The sequence below is a fragment of the Protopterus annectens genome, chromosome 9.part0 (assembly GCF_019279795.1).
Source record: "Protopterus annectens isolate FY-2018-M chromosome 9.part0, PAN1.0, whole genome shotgun sequence".
In the NCBI taxonomy this organism is placed as follows: Eukaryota; Metazoa; Chordata; order Ceratodontiformes; family Protopteridae; genus Protopterus; species Protopterus annectens.
This window is the reverse complement of record NC_056743.1, coordinates 1918271205-1918295642: the sequence shown is the minus strand read 5'-3', so window position 1 is coordinate 1918295642 and position 24438 is coordinate 1918271205. Positions and strand designations below refer to the sequence as shown.

At 41.2% G+C, this 24438-nt stretch overlaps 1 protein-coding gene across 1 annotated transcript in view; it reads right to left on the bottom strand.

Moving 5' to 3' along the window:
- The window catches only part of CACNA1A (calcium voltage-gated channel subunit alpha1 A), a 3713953-nt gene that overhangs the window by 3680331 nt on the left and 9184 nt on the right, over positions 1-24438 (bottom strand). Inside the window, exon 2 of the mRNA XM_044082385.1 lies at positions 23745-23836. Within this exon, the coding sequence (XP_043938320.1) occupies positions 23745-23836 (92 nt within the window). The remainder of the gene's footprint in view (positions 1-23744; positions 23837-24438) is intronic.

Sequence of the window (24438 nt, the reverse complement as noted above, 5' to 3'; positions counted from 1 at the left end):
TGTTTACCTCACAAATGCAAGGTACAGGGTTTAATTCTCATGACAGGGAAATTGGCTAGGCTTAAAATGGCCCACAAGAGCAGTTAGCTTACTACTTCCCTATGAACCTATATACCGATGAAATCATAAAACTCATGCAAAAACAATTGAGTATCTCTCAAAACAGTAGGAAGGGAAGTTAGTATATTCTTCATTTTATTTTCTATAAAAGTAGAACAGGTCTGTGTCACCCAGCCCACTCCTGAAACTATCGGGTGAAGGGGTGGGTCATAGAGACTCTTGTGAACTTTTGGTAAGCCCTTAATCAATGGTAACTTAGGATGCATAATATATAAAAAGTCATAAACACTTTTATCTATGGACCCATTCATCAACAATTCATGCAGTGTATCATGCACACATCTTATAATATTCTGTACCCTTTCTCTGTTAATTTGAGTATAGGTGTCTCCATCTCTTAACATATCAAGCGTTCGCTGATGGTAATCACTAGAGTTCATCATAACGACAGAGCCACCTTTGTCGGCGGATCTAACATAAATTTCAGTATTTGATTTTAAAGCTGATAAGGCTTGTCCTTCAGTCACAGTTAAATTATAAAACAATTTCCGATGTGGTCTATACAGAAAATCACAAATATCATCCTCACAAACTTTGATAAAAGTCTGAATATGTGATGGTAGTTGGGGCATGAAAACACTTGGTAGTTGGGGCATGAAAACACTAGGCCGTCTGAGGCTAGGCACTGTTGTATCATTATCTTTATCCCCAAACATTAATTTGAGAGCTAAGTTACTGGCAAATAGCCGAAGATCAAGTAGAACGTCACTTACATTAGATGAAGTCACTGAAATAAAAGTTAGTCCCTTGTTGTAGAACTTCATTCTCACAAACTTTCATGAAAGTTTCCACTACATGATTTCATGGGAATAAAAGTGCTGGGTTTCTTTAATATAGTATTGATGTCTCCTGCTTTACGATCTGGCTAACTATTCCCATACATTCCTTTAAGGACATTCTGTCCAAAGTATCCTATATCCATGACAAACTCATTCAGCCTTGAAGGAAGAGATGGTATGAATGATACTTCTTTATTAAGTAAACGTTCTTGTGCTTCACTTAAACATGTTCTGATAAGTTAACCACCAAGGAATCACTGTTTCTCAAGTGGACAGTTTTCTGCATTTCCTGCCTCTGCTGGCAGACCTGTATCTCCTGTCAGCATAATATTGTTTCATTAAAACAAGTAGAGCCGGAAAATGTGAGCTGTCTTTAGCAATCTTCTTCAGTCTGCCTCCTTGCAATTCCATTCGTATACTTGACTTATTAATACACACAGCAACATCTAATGATGAGCCCTTGTGAGAATTGCTAGTGGATGGCCCCAATCTACGGAAGCTATCTCCAGGATTTACATCTTTATCAGTGGTCTTCATTGTAGTTCCTTTCTTTTTCGAATCAACACTGTAGCACTGTTGTGCTTGGTGGGTGTATATTTCTGTGCCGATTCACAAGCATTGTTGACATTATTCCACTGTTTCAAATCCTCTGAGTTAGGCCATTCAAATATGTTCCTCAACCACAGAAGGAATGACACCGCAGGAGCAATAATACGTACTTTATTAAGACCACAGCACGTAAACAAAAATAAAGCAGCATACAGAGAAATAAAACTAGTAGAAGAATTAAGCGCTTTCATCCACCATCACGTGGACTTCATCAGAATCAATTAGTCAATAAGCACACCATATTATATACACATTTTGGCGCCAATTCACAAAACAGTTTTAAAAGGCAAGTGTTATACATTCAATGAAATATATAATAACTATTAAAAATCCTAGTAAAACACTACATTCTAAGCTTCCTACTATTATATATGCTTAATGTCTACATTATGAAATTGTGTTACTACCCTACATTGTTATGTACATTTTATTTCATGTAAATTTTTATCTAATTATGACCGTGCCTAGAGTCTGATCAATGGGATCCATAACTTACAATAAATTGAGCAGTATATATAATAAATATGTTAAGAAATTCTAAAATGCTCTAATAATTAAATATACATTATTTAAAAAATTTTTTTCATTACTAAGTCATAATAAAATCACTTATAGACAAAAAAAATAATATAGTTCATAACTCTTCAAAAAACCAAGTAACATGCAACATATTAAACATAGAGATACTGAAGTTCGTACCATTCCTATATAAGTACGATTATTTAGCACCAATAGTCTATACTGAAATATAACAGTATGTACATTAAAATTGTATAAAATGTACTGATGATAATCTTCATTCAACATAATACCATTTATAAAAATGGTTTTAATGTAATGTAATCATTACATCCTGGAGGATTTGATGCATCTGTTAATATTTGCCATTTAGCCTCTTTTAACATTAACAAAGCTTTCAAGTTACCACCTCTCATATTTGTCATAACCATCTCCAATATGGCAAATCTAAAGTAACGTGTATAATCAGTGTTGTATATATGCCTGAATAATGCATTGGTGTTGTCTCCCTTCTTTATGGCATATAAATGCTCATATATTCTTTTCTTAAACATACGTTCAGTTTTCCCTATGTAAAAACATGAACATATACAACATTTTGCCATATATATTACATTCTTTGTGTTACAATTGCCTCTTTTAAACATTATCTTGGTTCTATTAATAATTTCCAACACCAATCCATCCTTTTCATATATACCCGGACAGTATGAGCATCTACCGCATTTACGCGTGCCCCCTTGTTTTAAGGTTAACTCTTTCACTCTCTGAGGTCTCTGCAATATATTTTTTAAATTCAAACCCGTTTTATAAACAAATATTGGAGCGTTACCAACTATTTCCCTTAGGTCATGATCCATGGTAAAAATATTCCAATATTTATTTAATATGTCCTTTATATGTGCAGTTTGATGTGAGTATTCTAAAATATATGCTCTTTTGTAATCCTTCCCTTCCTCCACAACCACATCTTTCTTTAATAATTTACCCAATACGGGTGTGTATTTCTTCCCCCATTCCTTTATAACATAACTTTTTACTTCCTTAATTAATCGAGGTGAATATCCTCTGTTCATAAATAACCTACTAATGAAATCAATTTCTTCCAACATATCATTGTAACTAGATGTCATTCGCGCCGCTCGAATGCACTGTCCTTTGAAAATACTTTTTTTTGTTTTAAACAGGTGATTACTTGTAAATTCCAAGTAATTATTGGAAAAGGTATTTTTTCTGTATATATGTGATTCAAAGCCTTCCTTATTACTGGAAATATATGTATCCAGGTATGACAGCCCTTTTTCATTAAAATTATATGTAAATTTCAAAAATTGACTGGTGTTGTTAAGATACTGTATAAATTCATCAATCATCTCTGCTTGTCCATCCCACAAAATAAAAATGTCGTCAAGAAATCTTGTATAAAATCTAATATATTTAAAATACTGACTCTTGAAGACTTTCTCCATTTCCCAATCTAGCATCACAAGATTAGCATATATAGGGGCACATGCTGTTCCCATGGCCACACCTCGGGTTTGTCTATAAAACTCCCCTTCAAAAAATATATAATTATAATCTAATATGATGCTCATTAACTCCATGACAACAGAAGATTGTTCCCAGTTCAAGTTTGAAAATTGTTTAATACTATTAAAAAAGCTGTCCATACCCTGTTCTTTAGGGATGCAGGAAAATAAGTCGATAACATCTATGGATATATATATTAAATTTTCCTTCCATAACTCAGGGGTTAAGTTCCCTAAAAACATCCACAAATCCTTTATTAAATGGGGAATTTTATTGTAAATATGCTTTAACCAGGTGTCAATAACTACACTTAAGGGGAAAGTTTTAGAGTGACTCCCTGCTATAATAGGTCTAAAAGGGGGGTCCAAGTAATTTTTATGTATTTTTGGCACTCCTATTATGGTAGCTAACATCGGGTTTTCCACTTTCATAAAATTATACAGGTCCATATCAATTCTCCCTTCTATCAACATGTCTTCTAGGAACATATCTATTCTTCTGTATCCTATATTAATTTCAATCATGGATACCATAATATAGTTACCTGAATCTACTAATATATTATACATTTTATTGACATAATCTTCCTGGTGATATATAACTATCCCTCCCCCCTTATCTGGTTTCATTATTCGTATGGATTGGTCAGAAGTTATTCGTTGCAAAAGATCCATCTCTTCCTTATTCAAATTGTTACTATGATTTATGCCTTTATAATTTTTATCTCTATTTTCCTTTCCCCATACATAATTTTTTAATGCATATAAATCACGAGTCACCAGTTTCTCATATAAAGTTACATGTGGATTGCCTGGAGGAATAAATTTGCTTTTTTTCTTTAACTTATCAGTTTTCATCCTCATAGGTGCATTATTAAAATAAATAGCTAAATTCAATTTCCTAAGGTATTTTTTTAACTCAATAATACTATCTACTATCCTAAAATTGTTACTAGGAACAAATTTCATACCTTTTGAAAACAATGTAAAAAATTCATTACTGATTTCCATATCAGTGTAGTTATAGATGTTAAAGTTATTTTTTTCATGTATAATACCATTAATATTATCATCCCTCATATTACTATTATTTCCTGCTTTTTCATTATCTCGAGCTTCAAGATTTTCACTATTCTTACTAATAGATGTTACTTTTAATAATAGTTCCTCATTGTTTGTGGGTATGGATGCCATTGCTGTCTCTCTCTTCCTTCGTTTTTCCTCCAATTCCATTTTTCTGCCAGTTCCTTCTCACAGCTGGTTCCTGTCCCCCTTGAAAATTTTTTCCTCCTTTATGTACATCAGTTCTATACTCCACACTGTCATACTTTCCTTCCAGTCCATAACTATTTGTTTTCACAGTTTTCCATTAATACACCATTCCATTCTTATAATCGTACATGTCTCTAGCTAATTTTTTATGCTTCCTTGTTATAATAATATCAGCTTTGCGATCCGCCTCCCTAAATTGTTTCTGATACAAACTTTCCCACTGTTCAAAAAGCAAGTCCTCACATATAATTTTATTCAATTTTTCCACCTTATCTATATATTTGCACAATTTCTCATCATTCTTTTCAACTAATAGCTTAATAAATTCAAATCCAAAATTATCAAAAAGTGTGCCAAACTCCTTACAATTCTGCTCATCCATATCTATTCCCATTGGTAGTTTAAAGAATCTAAGACCCTTACGCACCAATTTTAAATCTAAACATTGATGCAAATAGGCATTATCGATTTTAATGCCTCTAATAACATTAAGGTGTTTCCCCATAGTGTAAATTAAATCCCGCAATGTTCCATGACTTACATCATCATTCACATGAACAGTATTGTCATTACAATTCATTTTATCAAAACACATCTACAGTAATAAAATTGTCCAGTCTATTACTAATTCCAGTGGTAGCTTTTACATTGCTCATATTACTGTTAGCGTTAGTTCTAGTCCTCGGACTAGAACTCAAATGTACAGTACCTTGTTGTAAAGTATTATGGGCTGTCGTAGTAGCATACGTTTTCCCAGCCATATAACGTTTAGGTTTGGTGCCAGTTCGTTTAGATTCGTCATCTACGTTATACAGGGAAAAATCAAAAGTAAAGTCCTTTTCAGTAAGCCTGCTGTTATCTGGAATGCGATGTTTAATGTCCAATATGTTTCTTTGTGTCGATGTAGCTGCTAACTGTTTCTGTCCATTTGGTATCTCAAATTCAAGTTCACTCGAACTTGATGGTATTCTATAGGTGTCTTGCATAACAGCTTCCGCACGCTTCCCCTCTTGTTGCGTTAACATTTGAAGTAACCTAGTTACCTCTCCTTTTAGTGTAGTAACTTCCAAACGAAGCTGTGAAATGTCTTCCGATTCATTAGGCGTACGCTTCCCTGTAGCACACTCCTCCTGGATATCCATAACAAATAAATAATCCAGAAACTGTCAAGGCAACAAAATATTCCTCAACCACAGAAGGAATGACACCGCAGGAGCAATAATACATCCTTTGTTAAGACCACAGCATGTAAACAAAAATAAAGCAGCATACAGAGTACAATACAAAGTATTTTCAAAGGACAGTGCATTCGAGCGGCGCGAATGACATCTAGTTACAATGATATGTTGGAAGAAATTGATTTCATTAGTAGGTTATTTATGAACAGAGGATATTCACCTCGATTAATTAAGGAAGTAAAAAGTTATGTTATAAAGGAATGGGGGAAGAAATACACACCCGTATTGGGTAAATTATTAAAGAAAGATGTGGTTTTGGGGCAAGGGAAGGATTACAAAAGAGCATATATTTTAGAATACTCACATCAAACTGCACATATAAAGGATATATTAAATAAATATTGGAATATTTTTACCATGGATCATGACCTAAGGGAAATAGTTGGTAATGCTCCAATATTTGTTTATAAAACGGGTTTGAATTTAAAAAATATATTGGAGAGACCTCAGAGAGTGAAAGAGTTAACCTTAAAACAAGGGGGCACGCGTAAATGCGGTAGATGCTCATACTGTCCGGTTATATATGAAGAGGATGGATTGGTGTTGGAAAATATTAATAGAACCAAGATAATGTTTAAAAGAGGCAATTGTAACACAAATAATGTAATATATATGGCAAAATGTTGTATATGTTCATGTTTTTACATAGGGAAAACTGAACGTATGCTTAAGAAAACAATATATGAGCATTTATATGCCATAAAGAAGGGAGACAACACCAATGCATTATTCAGGCATATATACAACACTGATAATACACATTACTTTAGATTTGCCATATTGGAGATGGTTACGACAAATATGAGAGGTGGTAACTTGAAAGCTTTGTTAATGTTAAAAGAGGCTAAATGGCAAATATTAACAGATGCATCAAATCCTCCAGGATGTAATGATTACATTACATTAAAACCGTTTTTATAAATGGTATTATGTCGAATGAAGATTATCATCAGTACATTTTATACAATTTTAATGTACATACTGCTATATTTCAGTATAGACTATTGGTGCTAAATAATCGTACTTATATAGGAATGGTACGAACTTCAGTATCTCTGTGTTTAATATGTTGCATGTTACTTGGTTTTTTGAAGAGTTATGAACTGTATTTATTAATTTTTTTGTCTATAAGTGATTTTATTATGACTTAGTAATGAAAAAAATTTTTTAAATAATGTATATTTAATTATTAGAGCATTTTAGAATTTTTTAACATATTTATTATATATACTGCTCAATTTATTGTAAGTTATGGATCCCATTGATCAGACTAGGCACGGTCATAATTAGATAAAAATTTACATGAAATAAAATGTACATAACAATGTAGGGTAGTAACACAATTTCATAATGTAGACATTAAGCATATATAATAGTAGGAAGCTTAGAATGTAGTGTTTTACTAGGATTTTTAATAGTTATTATATATTTCATTGAATGTATAACACTTGCCTTTTAAAACTTTATTGTGAATTGGCGCCAAAATGTGTATATAATATGGTGTGCTTATTGACTAATTGATTCTGATGAAGTCCACATGATGGTGGATGAAAGCGCTTAATTCTACTACTAGTTTTATTTCTCTGTATGCTGCTTTATTTTTGTTTACGTGCTGTGGTCTTAATAAAGGACGTATTATTGCTCCTGCGGTGTCATTCCTTCTGTGGTTGAGGAATATTTTGTTGCCTTGGCAGTTTCTGGATTATTTATTTGTTATGGACATTCAAATATGTTTCCTTCCGGGAAATCTTGATAATCCCTTGCTCACTTCCTAATTTTTGCATTCTTTAATTTGTTGTCATAGTTAGAAAGTGTTCGTTGAAGTCCTTCAACTTTAAAAAGGAAGCCTTCAGATAAGTTAGAGCTTTCTAATTCCATTTGTTTAGTTTCAATAAATTGTGCTGTTTCCTCTACCAGAGGCTGAAAATATTCAATAAGCAGTTTAATGTAGCAAAAAACTCATTTCTAAATTAATAGTCTGCCATTTACCTAGTTGGTAAGGGTAAACATCTAATCCTGAGACCCCTAGGTACAATTCTGTAATGCAGACATGCTTCCGAATGGAAGCATTGCCACTGCAGCTTCTACAATTTAAAAGCTGCTTTCTCTACTTCCAAAAAAATGTTATGTGTTTCAGGACTAATTGCAGGAATGCAGTCCTGCATTTCAACATTCACATTTGAGGCTGAATGAGTTTGTCATGGATATAAGATACTTTGGATGGAATGTCCTTCTTAAAAGAATGCATGGGAATAGTGAGCCAGATTGTAAAGCAGGAGACATCAATATCATAATAAAGAAACCCAGTACTTTTATTCTCATGACACATCCTTTTTTAGTCTTGCTATTCCAGGACTCGCATTTATGAGTTTCAGAATTTTAAACTCTCTTTTTTTCTCTCTCGCTCTCTCTTGCACTTTCTCTCTCTCTCTCTCTCTCTCTCACACACACACACACACACACACACACACACACACAACCTCCAAAAAATAAATAAATACAAAATAACCACCTTCTGATTGCACAGTCCTCTAATGTTTGACTGTTATCAAGTGAATGAAACTCTGGCCACATGTATGCATTTTATTTATTTACTGATTGATTAATTGACATCTGATTACCAGAGAAGCCTATTTTCAGTGGAGGCCCGGGGAGAAAAGTTCCCAAATTACTATAAAACATTTTAAAAACAATAACCTTACAATCCTCAAAAATAAAAAGGAAACATCTGCAGTTGAAATAATTCTAACAAATTAGACATAATATAAAAATAAGAAGTTATGTACCTACCATAATGTTCCATGTTGTCTTCTTCTCGCCTTCTTTCTTGCTGGATGGGTTCGGAGCCGATCCTCGCCTCCAACTCGGCCAATACTAAAGCTCGAGAGCTAATTCCACCGGCTCGAGGCTCCCCTATATCCCACAATGCTAGGCGGTAACTACTCAGATCTCGTTTGATAGCTATACCAAGCAATCCTAGTCTCCATAGAATGGAATTGGGAAACCCACCTCAAACAATCTGCGTAAAAGAAAGGCAGACCTCAGTAAAGATAGAAGAGGTGGGAGAACGTGTGGGAATGACAACTTTCGGAAGAAAAACACAAAAAGAATTCCGGTTGGTCTGTCCAGGCTTGGGGGAAGGAGGGTGGGACGCAAGAAAGAAGGCGAGAAGAAGACAACTAACATGGAACGTTAAGGTAGGTACATAACTTCTTAATGTTAAGTTGTCAATCTCGCCTTCATTCTTGCTGAATGGGACCCCGTCCCTAGCACCTTATCCCGGGTGGCCTATCGGAACAGACTCTTGAGAACAGTGGAACCAAATTTGGCACGGCTTCTGGAAACCATGTCCAATTTGTAATGTGAAATGAATGTATGAGGAGAAGCCCAGGTGGCTGCTGCACAAATTGAATCTACTGGCAACCTATCCTGAAAAGCTACGGATGTAGCTAATGCCCTAGTTGAATGAGCTCTAGGTCTTGAGGGTAGTTTTTGATGTCTGATCTCATAGATGAAGGTAATTGTAGAGGTGAGCCATCTAGAAAGGGATACTTTAGTGACTGGAAGGCCCAATTTACCTTCCGCATATGACAGAAACAATTGATCAGATTTCCTGAATTGTTTAGTCCTGTCTAAGTAATATCTCAGTTGGCGATGAACATCCAAAAATGTAGCTTTTGTTCCGACCTGTTTGAATAGTTAGGGAAAAAAACAGGGAGAACAATAACTTGGTCTAGGTTAATTTGAGAAGAAATTTTAGGTAAAAGGATGGATTAGTACGGAGGGATACCCTGTCTTTGTGAAAAACTAAGTAAGGGGACGACTGCACAGAGCATGGAGTTCGGATACTCTTCTCGGTGAAGTTATAGCTACCAAAAAAAGTGTCTTCCAAGAAAGCAACTTCAGAGAACATGAAGCCGCCGGCTCGAAGGGTGGAAGAATTATTTTATTATTTATTTTACATTTGTTTACCGGGCTAGTCTAGCTGGATACATGTCCATTTTCAGTAGAGGCCCGGGGAGAAAAGCTCCAAGAAGAAGGTACAGATAACATAATAGATGCTAAGACAGTAAAATTACTATAGGCTTTACATATATTTGAAATAGAGATAAAAATAAAACAATTGGCTATACATGTAGTTGAAATAGAGAATAAAAATACAATTGGCTTTACACACTATATAAAACAGGCACAGAACTTAAGTAAATAATCTCACATGCTTCAATTGCAATTGTCGTCCTAGAGGGAAGTGGTGGAATTCTGGGGTGGTACAGGCCTGGACTTTTTGTTAGTCAGGTTTGGTACAGGGGCACAGCCAGTGTGACTTGAGGAATTCTTTGAGGTGTTTTTTGAATTGGTTGAGTGAGGTAATAATTCTTAGGCTGGTTGGGAGGGAGTTCCAAAGCCTACCAATGGAGTTGGTGTAGAGAGCATCACCTCCAGAGTTATTAGATTTGACGGTTTGTACCCGGACAGTTTTAGAAGATCTGAGGCAGGTTAGGTTGGAGTAGGGGGTAAGTATTTTATTAAGTGAGGGGGTGTTGTGAATCAAAGATGCCAGAACCAAGTTCAAATCCCATTGAGACGGGGGGTCTTTGATTGGAGGTTTGAGAAGAAATACACCCCTTAAGAAGGCTTTACAGAGTTTGTGAGCCATGATGCTGGATTCTGAAACACCAACATGAAAATTTGATATGGCAGCCAATTGAACTCTAATGGCTGATGCAGAAGATCCTAAATGAAAGAGTTCTGCTAGAAAGTCTAAAATAGACTGGATAGGCGCAGTAAAGGGATCTATGTTTTTCGATGATGCCCAAAAGGAAAAACGTTTCCATTTGCTACTGTAAATCTTCCGGTGAGAAGATATATGAGAGGCTATCAAGATATCTCGGACCGGCGAGATATTGAGGGAAGCCTGGCTAAGGTTGGAATCGGAGAAACCACGCTGTGAGGTTTAGAGAAGACAGAGATTGGTGCAGCTGACCTGATTGGTGGGTGATCAGATCTGGTACTGGGTCCAGATGCCAAGGCTGCTCCAAAAGGTAACGATGAAGAAAGGGAAACCATATCTGTCGAGACCAGTAAGGGGCAATGAGGATCATTGTCACTCTCAAGGCGATGGCTTTCTGAATTAGTTGAGGTATCAGTGGAAAGGGGGGAAAGGCATACAGAAGTCCCCGGGGCCAATCATGGACTAGAGCGTCTCTGGTGGGATGGCCTGGTAACGGGAAGAGAGTGAAGAAGTCGTGACACTTGCTGTTTTGGGGAGTAGCAAAAAGATCTCAGCAAGGCTGGCCCCATCTCAGGAATACTTCTTCTAGAACTGATTTCTTTAGAGACCACTCGTGTGGCATGAGAATTGCTCTGCTCAATTTGTCTGCAATAACGTTGGATTTCCCGGGAATATGCGTTGCTATCAGAAAACGCTGAGAAGAGATCGCCCATTGCCAAAGTCTGAGTGCCTCTTGACATAAAGGGTATGATCTGGTTCCGCCTTGTTTGTTGATGTACCACACTACGGACATGTTGTCCATTTGAATTGCAATAGTCCCAGTGGGAAGAGAGTCGTGAAGGGCCTGCAATGCTAAAAGCACTGCTCTCATCTCTAAGACATTTATGTGCAAGTGGCACTCGAAAGGTTGCCACGTGCCCTGGACTGTCCTGCCCTGATAATGCCCCCCCACCCGATCAGGGAGGCGTCTGTTGTCAACGTGGCAACTGGGAGGGGGAGAGTGAAGGGTCTTCCTCGGAGAAGTTGAGGTGATGTGATCCACCAAGACAGTTGATTCTTGCATGCTTGAGTTATCAATATGGTATGGGACATCGGGAGCTGTTGAAAGGACCATTGAGTAAACAGCATCCATTGGAGGATCCTCATGTGAAAGCGAGCTAAGGGGAGAAGGGGAATAGCTGCTGCCATGAGTCCTAGTACCTTCAACACCAGTCTGGCTTTGACTTTGACACATTGCAAGAGAAGGGACACTTGGTTCCGAATGTCTGACACCCTCTGCTCTGTGAGTCTGGCTGAAAGATTCCGTGTATCTAAGGTGGCGCCTATAAAAATAATAGACTGACAAGGCGACAAGGCAGATTTTTCGAAATTTATCAAAATGCCTAGAGCTTGGCAAGATTGGATGGTGAAGTCCCTGAATAGGAGAAGCTGATGTCTGGTGGTGGCAGTAAGGAGCCAGTCGTCCAGATACGGAAACACCTGGAATCCTTGACGTCTCAAGTGAGCCGTGACTACTGCCATGCATTTGGTGAACACACGGGGGGCTGTAGTGAGGCCAAAGGGCAGGGCCCTGAATTGGTAGTGACTGGCTCCCAGCCTGAAGCGGAGATATCTCCTGGAGCGTCTGTTCATTTTGATGTGGTAGTACGCGTCCTGAAGATCTATCGAGCACATCCAATTGTCCTGACCCAAGAAGGGTAGAATGGACTGTAGCGTGACCATCCGAATTTCGTTTTTGACAAACTTGTTTAAGTAGCGGAGATCCAGTATGGGTCTCCAGTCCCCTGTTTTTGGTACCAAAAGAATTTGGAGTAGATTCGGATCCTTGCTGGTCTGCGGGACTGATTGGATGACTCTTTTGATAACAGCTTTGAAATTTCTAATGCTGCTTGTTCCCTTAGACCGGGTGGAACATCTGGAAGGGATCTTTTTGGTTGGGTTGGAATGTGAATGAAGGGAATTTTGTAACCCTCGGATATGATCGACTGTACCCATTTGTCTTGAGTAAGGGAAAGCCAGGCTTTGGGTACAGTGATAACCTTCCCCCGACTGCCTCCGAAGGTGGACAGCCGGGCAGCCCCTCAGGGGTGCTGAAAGGGTTTGTCAGCGAATATTTCTCTGCTACCCTGGTTTTGCGGACCTCCTCTGCCTCTAGGGCGGCGTCTATTATTATTCCCCCCTCTGCCTCTAGAGGGGAATCGGCCTTGTGCGTCAGATGAGACTCCCTGGGATTGTTTGCGGAACCACATCTTTCCTCCCCTTTGAACTTTGGGATAGGGTCTAGAAGGGGTAGAAAAACGGACCCCTACAGCAGAGAGAGTCTTACCTTCTACCTCGCACCTGGTCAATGTATCCTTCACCTGTGGACCAAACAAGGATGATTCATCAAAGGGAGAATTGGTGAAGGACGCCTTGAAAGGGTCCGCAAAGTTGCATAGCCGCATCCAGGCGTGACGTCGTAAGGCAACGCCTGTGCCTGCGGCTCTACTCGCCCCATCTGCTGCATATGAGACCAGCCGCATGGAGGAGTTAACGATGGAATTTAGGGTTGCCAACTGGAAGTTCATTGTATCTTTGAACCCCTCAGCTGTAGGATCCTTCATCAGTTCACCCATATCCTTGAGTAAATCTCTTTGGAGACGAGTGAAATGGCATAAGTAGTTCAGCGACCGCATTGAAAAGGTTGCTGACGAAAACATCCGCTTGCCGTACCTGTCCATGGTCCTAGATTCCTTATTAGGAGGATGGACAGGAACCGAAGGATCAGCTAACTCCTTCTTTGTGGCCGCAGCCACCACCATGGCATCAACAGGGACACCTTTGGATAAAAACTCTTTGTCTTTCGGGGCAGTAATAAATTTGGATGGTCTCCTCGGGGTGGGTTCCATTGAGTCAGGAGCCGTCCAAGCCTTCCTTGCCACCACTTCCATAAGGGGGTCAAAGGGAGGGGACACCCAGGAGGCAGAAGGGCGAGAACCAAATGCCTCAAGATACACTGACTCATCCTCCGAAGGATTAAGGGCTGGCCAGTTCCCCCTCTGTTTCAGGATCTCAAGGATGTCAGCAAAGGAGACATCCTCAGAGGGGGATCGAGGGACCTTCGATTCCTCTAAGTCAGTGTCAGAGGTGATAGACTCAGGAGTCAATGTGCTTCCTCTTGCACTGCCTCTTCCTTGGGGGATCTCCTGCAGGGACAGGAAAGGCCTCGGAAGAGGAGGAAATTCCCACTGGGGAATCTTGAGGAGTTGGCTCTCTGCAGTCTGGGACAAGAGGGTGAGTAGAAATCACCGCAGGCACTGTAGATGGAGGGGCTGAAGGAGCTGACTGTGGGGCAGGACCTGGTTCTAGCACGCTCCGCATGACCTCGAAGGCACCCCTGTCAGGCAAGGCCCGAGGCCCTCGCTCCGAAGAGACAAGGACCTCCCCCGGCACCGACAGAGATGGCTCCGAAGCCGATGTCGGAGCCGAAATCACCAACGCCGAAGCCCCGAGAGGGAGAGCGGGGTCGGACAAGGGTCCGATGCCACTCGCCCCCTCGGAGCCGACGATGGAAGCCTGGCACCGAGATCCCTCCAAAAAGGAGATCGGGGCAGACGACAGAGCCGAAATGGAAGGTATCGGATCCAACGCACCGACAGTCATGGCTCCGACAAGCCTTGGCTCCAAACTCGAAGGAGTCGGAGGAGGAATGTATTGGGGAATGGGAATAGCCACTGACTGGTGAGTCGGGCTATTCAGCATTTGGGCCAGTGCCTCGGACTTGAGAAGTCTACTCACCACCCTTTGCAAATCATGGTCTGATAATCTGAAAGACCGAGAGGAATGAGTTTTGTGACTTCGTTCCGAAAGGAGAGGGGATCCTGGCGCCGAGTGCATGGATCCGATAGAGGGGGACTAATTGATTCTGATGAAGTCCACATGATGGTGGATGAAAGCGCTTAACTCTACTACTAGTTTTATTTCTCTGTATGCTGCTTTATTTTTGTTTACGTGCTGTGGTCTTAATAAAGGACGTATTATTGCTCCTGCGGTGTCATTCCTTCTGTGGTTGAGGAATATTTTGTTGCCTTGGCAGTTTCTGGATTATTTATTTGTTATGGACATTCAAATATGTTTCCTTCCGGGAAATCTTGATAATCCCTTGCTCACTTCCTAATTTTTGCATTCTTTAATTTGTTGTCATAGTTAGAAAGTGCTCGTTGAAGTCCTTCAGCTTTAAAAAGGAAGCCTTCAGATAAGTTAGAGCTTTCTAATTCCATTTGTTTAGTTTCAATAAATTGTGCTGTTTCCTCTACCAGAGGCTGAAAATATTCAATAAGCAGTTTAATGTAGCAAAAAACTCATTTCTAAATTAATAGTCTGCCATTTACCTAGTTGGTAAGGGTAAACATCTAATCCTGAGACCCCTAGGTACAATTCTGTAATGCAGACATGCTTCCGAATGGAAGCATTGCCACTGCAGCTTCTACAATTTAAAAGCTGCTTTCTCTACTTCCAAAAAAATGTTATGTGTTTCAGGACTAATTGCAGGAATGCAGTCCTGCATTTCAACATTCACATTTGAGGCTGAATGAGTTTGTCATGGATATAAGATACTTTGGATGGAATGTCCTTCTTAAAAGAATGCATGGGAATAGTGAGCCAGATTGTAAAGCAGGAGACATCAATATCATAATAAAGAAACCCAGTACTTTTATTCTCATGACACATCCTTTTTTAGTCTTGCTATTCCAGGACTCGCATTTATGAGTTTCAGAATTTTAAACTCTCTTTTTTTCTCTCTCGCTCTCTCTTGCACTTTCTCTCTCTCTCTCTCTCACACACACACACACACACACACACACACACACACACACACACACACACACAACCTCCAAAAAATAAATAAATACAAAATAACCACCTTCTGATTGCACAGTCCTCTAATGTTTGACTGTTATCAAGTGAATGAAACTCTGGCCACATGTATGCATTTTATTTATTTACTGATTGATTAATTGACATCTGATTACCAGAGAAGCCTATTTTCAGTGGTGGCCCGGGGAGAAAAGTTCCCAAATTACTATAAAACATTTTAAAAACAATAACCTTACAATCCTCAAAAATAAAAAGGAAACATCTGCAGTTGAAATAATTCTAACAAATTAGACATAATATAAAAATAAGAAGTTATGTACCTACCATAATGTTCCATGTTGTCTTCTTCTCGCCTTCTTTCTTGCTGGATGGGTTCGGAGCCGATCCTCGCCTCCAACTCGGCCAATACTAAAGCTCGAGAGCTAATTCCACCGGCTCGAGGCTCCCCTATATCCCACAATGCTAGGCGGTAACTACTCAGATCTCGTTTGATAGCTATACCAAGCAATCCTAGTCTCCATAGAATGGAATTGGGAAACCCACCTCAAACAATCTGCGTAAAAGAAAGGCAGACCTCAGTAAAGATAGAAGAGGTGGGAGAACGTGTGGGAATGACAACTTTCGGAAGAAAAACACAAAAAGAATTCCGGTTGGTCTGTCCAGGCTTGGGGGAAGGAGGGTGGGACGCAAGAAAGAAGGCGAGAAGAAGACAACTAACATGGAACGTTATGGTAGGTACATAACTTCTTAATGTTAAGTTGTCAATCTCGCCTTCATTCTTGCTGAATGGGACCCCGTCCCTAGCACCTTATCCCGGGTGGCCTATCGGAACAGACTCTTGAGAACAGTGGAACCAAATTTGGCACGGCTTCTGGAAACCATGTCCAATTTGTAATGTGAAATGAATGTATGAGGAGAAGCCCAGGTGGCTGCTGCACAAATTGAATCTACTGGCAACCTATCCTGAAAAGCTACGGATGTAGCTAATGCCCTAGTTGAATGAGCTCTAGGTCTTGAGGGTAGTTTTTGATGTCTGATCTCATAGATGAAGGTAATTGTAGAGGTGAGCCATCTAGAAAGGGATACTTTAGTGACTGGAAGGCCCAATTTACCTTCCGCATATGACAGAAACAATTGATCAGATTTCCTGAATTGTTTAGTCCTGTCTAAGTAATATCTCAGTTGGCGATGAACATCCAAAAAATGTAGCTTTTGTTCCGACCTGTTTGAATAGTTAGGGAAAAAAACAGGGAGATCAATAACTTGGTCTAGGTTAATTTGAGAAGAAATTTTAGGTAAAAAGGATGGATTAGTACGGAGGGATACCCTGTCTTTGTGAAAAACTAAGTAAGGGGGACGACTGCACAGAGCATGGAGTTCGGATACTCTTCTCGGTGAAGTTATAGCTACCAAAAAAAGTGTCTTCCAAGAAAGCAACTTCAGAGAACATGAAGCCGCCGGCTCGAAGGGTGGAAGAATTATTTTATTATTTATTTTACATTTGTTTACCGGGCTAGTCTAGCTGGATACATGTCCATTTTCAGTAGAGGCCCGGGGAGAAAAGCTCCAAGAAGAAGGTACAGATAACATAATAGATGCTAAGACAGTAAAAATTACTATAGGCTTTACATATATTTGAAATAGAGATAAAAATAAAACAATTGGCTATACATGTAGTTGAAATAGAGAATAAAAATACAATTGGCTTTACACACTATATAAAACAGGCACAGAACTTAAGTAAATAATCTCACATGCTTCAATTGCAATTGTCGTCCTAGAGGGAAGTGGTGGAATTCTGGGGTGGTACAGGCCTGGACTTTTTGTTAGTCAGGTTTGGTACAGGGGCACAGCCAGTGTGACTTGAGGAATTCTTTGAGGTGTTTTTTGAATTGGTTGAGTGAGGTAATAATTCTTAGGCTGGTTGGGAGGGAGTTCCAAAGCCTACCAATGGAGTTGGTGTAGAGAGCATCACCTCCAGAGTTATTAGATTTGACGGTTTGTACCCGGACAGTTTTAGAAGATCTGAGGCAGGTTAGGTTGGAGTAGGGGGTAAGTATTTTATTAAGTGAGGGGTGTTGTGAATCAAAGATGCCAGAACCAAGTTCAAATCCCATTGAGACGGGGGGTCTTTGATTGGAGGTTTGAGAAGAAATACACCCCTTAAGAAGGCTTTACAGAGTTTGTGAGCCATGATGCTGGATTCTGAAACACCAACATGAAAATTTGATATGGCAGCCAATTGAACTCTAATGGCTGATGCAGAAGATCCTAAATGAAAGAGTTCTGCTAGAAAGTCTAAAATAGACTGGATAGGCGCAGTAAAGGGATCTATGTTTTTCGATGATGCCCAAAAGGAAAAACGTTTCCATTTGCTACTGTAAATCTTCCGGGTAGAAGATTTATGAGAGGCTATCAAGATATCTCGGACCGAGCGAGATATTGAGGGAAGCCTGGCTAAGGTTGGAATCGGAGAAACCACGCTGTGAGGTTTAGAGAAGACAGAGATTGGTGCAGCTGACCCGATTGGTGGGTGATCAGATCTGGTACTGGGTCCAGATGCCAAGGCTGCTCCAAAAGGTAACGATGAAGAAAGGGAAACCATATCTGTCGAGACCAGTAAGGGGCAATGAGGATCATTGTCACTCTCAAGGCGATGGCTTTCTGAATTAGTTGAGGTATCAGTGGAAAGGGGGGAAAGGCATACAGAAGTCCCCGGGGCCAATCATGGACTAGAGCGTCTCTGGTGGGATGGCCTGGTAACGGGAAGAGAGTGAAGAAGTCGTGACACTTGCTGTTTTGGGGAGTAGCAAAAAGATCTCAGCAAGGCTGGCCCCATCTCAGGAATACTTCTTCTAGAACTGATTTCTTTAGAGACCACTCGTGTGGCATGAGAATTGCTCTGCTCAATTTGTCTGCAATAACGTTGGATTTCCCGGGAATATGCGTTGCTATCAGAAAACGCTGAGAAGAGATCGCCCATTGCCAAAGTCTGAGTGCCTCTCGACATAAAGGGTATGATCTGGTTCCGCCTTGTTTGTTGATGTACCACACTACGGACATGTTGTCCGTTTGAATTGCAATAGTCCCAGTGGGAAGAGAGTCGTGAAGGGCCTGCAACGCTAAAAGCACTGCTCTCATCTCTAAGACATTTATGTGCAAGTGGCACTCGAAAGGTTGCCACGTGCCCTGGACTGTCCTGCCCTGATAATGCCCCCCCACCCGATCAGGGAGGCGTCTGTTGTCAACGTGGCAACTGGGAGGGGGAGAGTGAAGGGTCTTCCTCGGAGAAGTTGAGGTGATGTGATCCACCAAGACAGTTGATTCTTGCATGCTTGAGTTATCAATATGGTATGGGACATCGGGAGCTGTTGAAAGGACCATTGAGTAAACAGCATCCATTGGAGGATCCTCATGTGAAAGCGAGCTAAGGGGAGAAGGGGAATAGCTGCTGCCATGAGTCCTAGTACCTTCAACACCAGTCTGGCTTTGACTTTGACACATTGCAAGAGAAGGGACACTTGGTTCCGAATGTCTGACACCCTCTGCTCTGTGAGTCTGGCTGAAAGATTCCGTGTATCTAAGGTGGCGCCTATAAAAATAATAGACTGACAAGGCGACAAGGCAGATTTTTCGAAATTTATCAAAATGCCTAGAGCTTGGCAAGATTGGATGGTGAAGTCCCTGAATAGGAGAAGCTGATGTCTGGTGGTGGCAGTAAGGAGCCAGTCGTCCAGATACGGAAACACCTGGAATCCTTGACGTCTCAAGTGAGCCGTGACTACTGCCATGCATTTGGTGAACACACGGGGGGCTGTAGTGAGGCCAAAGGGCAGGGCCCTGAATTGGTAGTGACTGGCTCCCAGCCTGAAGCGGAGATATCTCCTGGAGCGTCTGTTCATTTTGATGTGGTAGTACGCGTCCTGAAGATCTATCGAGCACATCCAATTGTCCTGACCCAAGAAGGGTAGAATGGACTGTAGCGTGACCATCCGAATTTCGCTTTTGACAAACTTGTTTAAGTAGCGGAGATCCAGTATGGGTCTCCAGTCCCCTGTTTTTTTTGGTACCAAAAAGAATTTGGTGTAGATTCCGGATCCTTGCTGGTCTGCCGGGACTGATTGGATGACTCTTTTTGATAACAGCTTTGAAATTTCTAATGCTGCTTGTTCCCTTAGACCGGGTGGAACATCTGGAAGGGATCTTTTTGGTTGGGTTGGAATGTGAATGAAGGGAATTTTGTAACCCTCGGATATGATCGACTGTACCCATTTGTCTTGAGTAAGGGAAAGCCAGGCTTTTGGGTACAGTGATAACCTTCCCCCGACTGCCTCCGAAGGTGGACAGCCGGGCAGCCCCTCAGGGGTGCTGAAAGGGTTTGTCAGCGAATATTTCTCTGCTACCCTGGTTTTGCGGACCTCCTCTGCCTCTAGGGCGGCGTCTATTATTATTCCCCCCTCTGCCTCTAGAGGGAATCGGCCTTGCGTCAGATGAGACTCCTGGGATTGTTTATGAACCACATCTTTCCTCCCCTTTGACCTTTGGGATAGGGTCTAGAAGGGGTAGAAAAACGGACTCCTACAGCAGAGAGAGTCTTACCTTCTACCTCGCACCTGGTCAATGTATCCTTCACCTGTGGACCAAACAAGGATGATTCATCAAAGGGAGAATTGGTGAAGGACGCCTTGAAAGGGTCCGCAAAGTTGCATAGCCGCATCCAGGCGTGACGTCGTAAGGCAACGCCTGTGCCTGCGGCTCTACTCGCCCCATCTGCTGCATATGAGACCAGCCGCATGGAGGAGTTAACGATGGAATTTAGGGTTGCCAACTGGAAGTTTATTGTATCTTTGAACCCCTCAGCTGTAGGATCCTTCATCAGTTCACCCATATCCTTGAGTAAATCTCTTTGGAGACGAGTGAAATGGCATAAGTAGTTCAGCGACCGCATTGAAAAGGTTGCTGACGAAAACATCCGCTTGCCGTACCTGTCCATGGTCCTAGATTCCTTATTAGGAGGATGGACAGGAACCGAAGGATCAGCTAACTCCTTCTTTGTGGCCGCAGCCACCACCATGGCATCAACAGGGACACCTTTGGATAAAAACTCTTTGTCTTTCGGGCAGTAATAAATTTGGATGGTCTCCTCGGGGTGGGTTCCATTGAGTCAGGAGCCGTCCAAGCCTTCCTTGCCACCACTTCCATAAGGGGGTCAAAGGGAGGGGACACCCAGGAGGCAGAAGGGCGAGAACCAAATGCCTCAAGATACACTGACTCATCCTCCGAAGGATTAAGGGCTGGCCAGTTCCCCCTCTGTTTCAGGATCTCAAGGATGTCAGCAAAGGAGACATCCTCAGAGGGGATCGAGGGACCCTTCGGATTCCTCTAAGTCGGTGTCAGAGGTGATAGACTCAGGGGAGTCAATGTGCTTCCTCTTGCACTGCCTCTTCCTTGGGGGATCTCCTGCAGGGTCAGGAGAGGCCTCGGAAGAGGAGGAAATTCCCACTGGGGAATCTTGAGGAGTTGGCTCTCTGCAGTCTGGGACAAGGGGGTGAGTAGAAATCACTGCAGGCACTGTAGATGGAGGGGCTGAAGGAGCTGACTGTGGGGCAGAACCTGGTTCTAGCACGCTCCGCATGACCTCGAAGGCACCCCTGTCAGGCAAGGCCCGAGGCCCTCGCTCCGAAGAGACAAGGACCTCCCCCGGCACCGACAGAGATGGCTCCGAAGCCGATGTCGGAGCCGAAATCACCAACGCCGAAGCCCCGAGAGGGAGAGCGGGGTCGGACAAGGGTCCGATGCCACTCGCCCCCTCGGAGCCGACGATGGAAGCCTGGCACCGAGATCCCTCCAAAAAGGAGATCGGGGCAGACGACAGAGCCGAAATGGAAGGTATCGGATCCAACGCACCGACAGTCATGGCTCCGACAAGCCTTGGCTCCAAACTCGAAGGAGTCGGAGGAGGAATGTATTGGGGAATGGGAATAGCCACTGACTGGTGAGTCGGGCTATTCAGCATTTGGGCCAGTGCCTCGGACTTGAGAAGTCTACTCACCACCCTTTGCAAATCATGGTCTGATAATCTGAAAGACCGAGAGGAATGAGTTTTGTGACTTCGTTCCGAAAGGAGAGGGGATCCTGGCGCCGAGTGCATGGATCCGATAGAGGGGGACCTGGACCTCTTTATCGAATGTGGCTCCGATAAGGGTATCGGAGCCAACAAAGTTTTATCAGCCTCGGCTCCAGCCGGAGCCGAGGTAACAGTATGAGGCTTAGAAACATCGGCTCCGGCCGGAGCCGATGTCGAAGCCGGTTTAGACTTCTCAGCAGTCGACTCAGTAGCAAGAGCCGACTGCTTGGAAGTTTTTGAAGGGTTCCCCGACATAGATTGAGTCGGGGGGCCTTCAGGCTTTAATAAGCCCCGCAAGATAAGTTTATTCTTGCGTTCCTGCAGGACTCTAGGGCTAAACCCATGAGTCCTGCAGGTGCAAAGGCCCCAGGCAATACACACAAGAAGTGTGACTGTCTGTCAGAGACATTTTCTGACAGCACGAGTCACACTTCTTGAAGCCTGAGACCTTGTCTTTAGACATAGTGAAAAAAGAGAGGCTAACACACACAAACACAATCCAGACACTCTCTACAGAAAAAATATTAAAGTAAATTATTAATGTTAATACAGAAACGCACACACACAAGCCCCTACAACACTAATCTAATAAGGGACTAGGGTGAGGGAAGGGCCGAAGGCCTAGAACAAGGGTAAAGAGGGAAGGGGGCTCGACAAATAGGGGTCGATATATCTAAAAGTTAAAATTAAACTAAAGGATATGTATTAAAACTAAAAAGAGGGGTTATTAGCAGTACCTAATAGTAAATTTGAACTAACCTGCCTGAGCCGGTAGAAAAGCGCACCTCGTCAGCTATAGCGGCAAACGAGATCTGGGTAGTTACCGCCTAGCATTGTGGGATATAGGGGAGCCTCGAGCCGGTGGAATTAGCTCTCGAGCTTTAGTATTGGCCGAGTCAGAGCCGAGGATCGGCTCCGAACCCATCCAGCAAGAATGAAGGCGAGATTGACAACTTAACATCATTGGTTAAAAATCGATACAAGGTATATGACAATCATTTAATATTTAGAGGAAATTTAGACAGTTTGTATAGAAATTAAAGGTAAGTTAGTCTAATACAAATAGGAATTGCAATATGAAGTGAGGGAAAAACAGGCTAATGGTATGTCTAGACAGAACACAAGGGAAGAGAATTAGAAGTAAAGTATGGAATTAAAAGGTACTTGTTCACATTTAGGGATATAGTTTATCCTGGTTTTGAGCAAGAACAAAGACAGATTTTAGCTAGGAAGTCTTTCAGAGTGGCTTTGAAAGATGGGAGGGAGAGTATAGACTTGATGGATACAGGTAAGGAGTTCCAGGCCTTAACAACCTTGTATGAGTACAAACAATGCCAGCAGATTTGCTAAATTTGTAGACAGACATTTTAACTGTTTCTTACAAACACACACACACACACACACACACACACACACACACACACACACACACACACACACACACACACACACACACACACACACACACACACAAACACACACAGATGCATTATCTCTGTCTCTCTTTCAGTCATTCACAAATGGGCATTTATAGGCAGTTTGGAAATTGTCAGTTCACCTATGGTATGTTGGGATGTAGGAGGAAACCAAAGCACCCTGGAAAATCCCACATGGACACAGGCAGGACATGCAAACACTGCACAGGAGGCACTCTGTCCTGGAACATACAAGTGAATCAACTGCTGTGAGTGCAAATGTTAACCATTGCTTCTGTGCTACCAGCTTATAAAAAGTTTCCCAAATAAAATATCATTGAACATTCTTAAAGCATAGTCAACTCCAGAATCATTATTTTTTCAATAGATAAATACATCTGCCATTAAAATATTCAATTTATTATTGCAAGACCAAGCAGTACCCTCAACTTCAGTATTTTAAGCAGTATATGTAAGAGAAATACATATTTTCTGTACGCTGTCACTAAGGTTGTATTTTAGCAGCGACAGTAGAAAAGCTACTTACTAGGAATTCCAGACACCAGTTTCAGGGGGCGAAGCACACGAACTGCCCGCAGTGTTCTCAAGTCAAAGTCAGCCCCTGCTGTTGCCAAGATACTGAAAAAGAATATATTAGAAAGTTAAAAAGAGTACATCATTATTTTAAGTTCCATCTCCATTACCATTTCACTTTATAAATGCATAGCAACATTACCCCTTACTAGAAGTAAGAACAAAGCTTAAGTGCAGTAAGTAGTCTTGTCAGTTTTAATAAGACATTTTGTAGAGTCACTGAACAAACAGTAATTCTGAATATCAAAGTATATTCATTGAATACATATTACTGAGAACAAAAATTCCCAAATAATAATACATATGAGAAAGGGGTGGCAATAAATGGCACTTCAAATTTTCAGAATTATTTTTTCATTGGCCATTGCTCTACAGCCATAAATCAGAGGAGCTAGGACTTTATGGCAGTGCAACATTCCTGCTACAGCTGATGGTGATGCTTTCAGTGGCTGTGCACACAAGTCACTATGCACTGTTACAAAATAATCTGTGAAACTTTTTTCAGTTTATCTAGCAAGGAAAATAATGAGTTTATATTACTTCATTGAAAGTTTCATTGGAACACATCCTGATGAACCAAATACATCATCTATTAAATCCACTGAAAAACATAACAGAACATAAAATATTTTTTTACAGGAAGACAA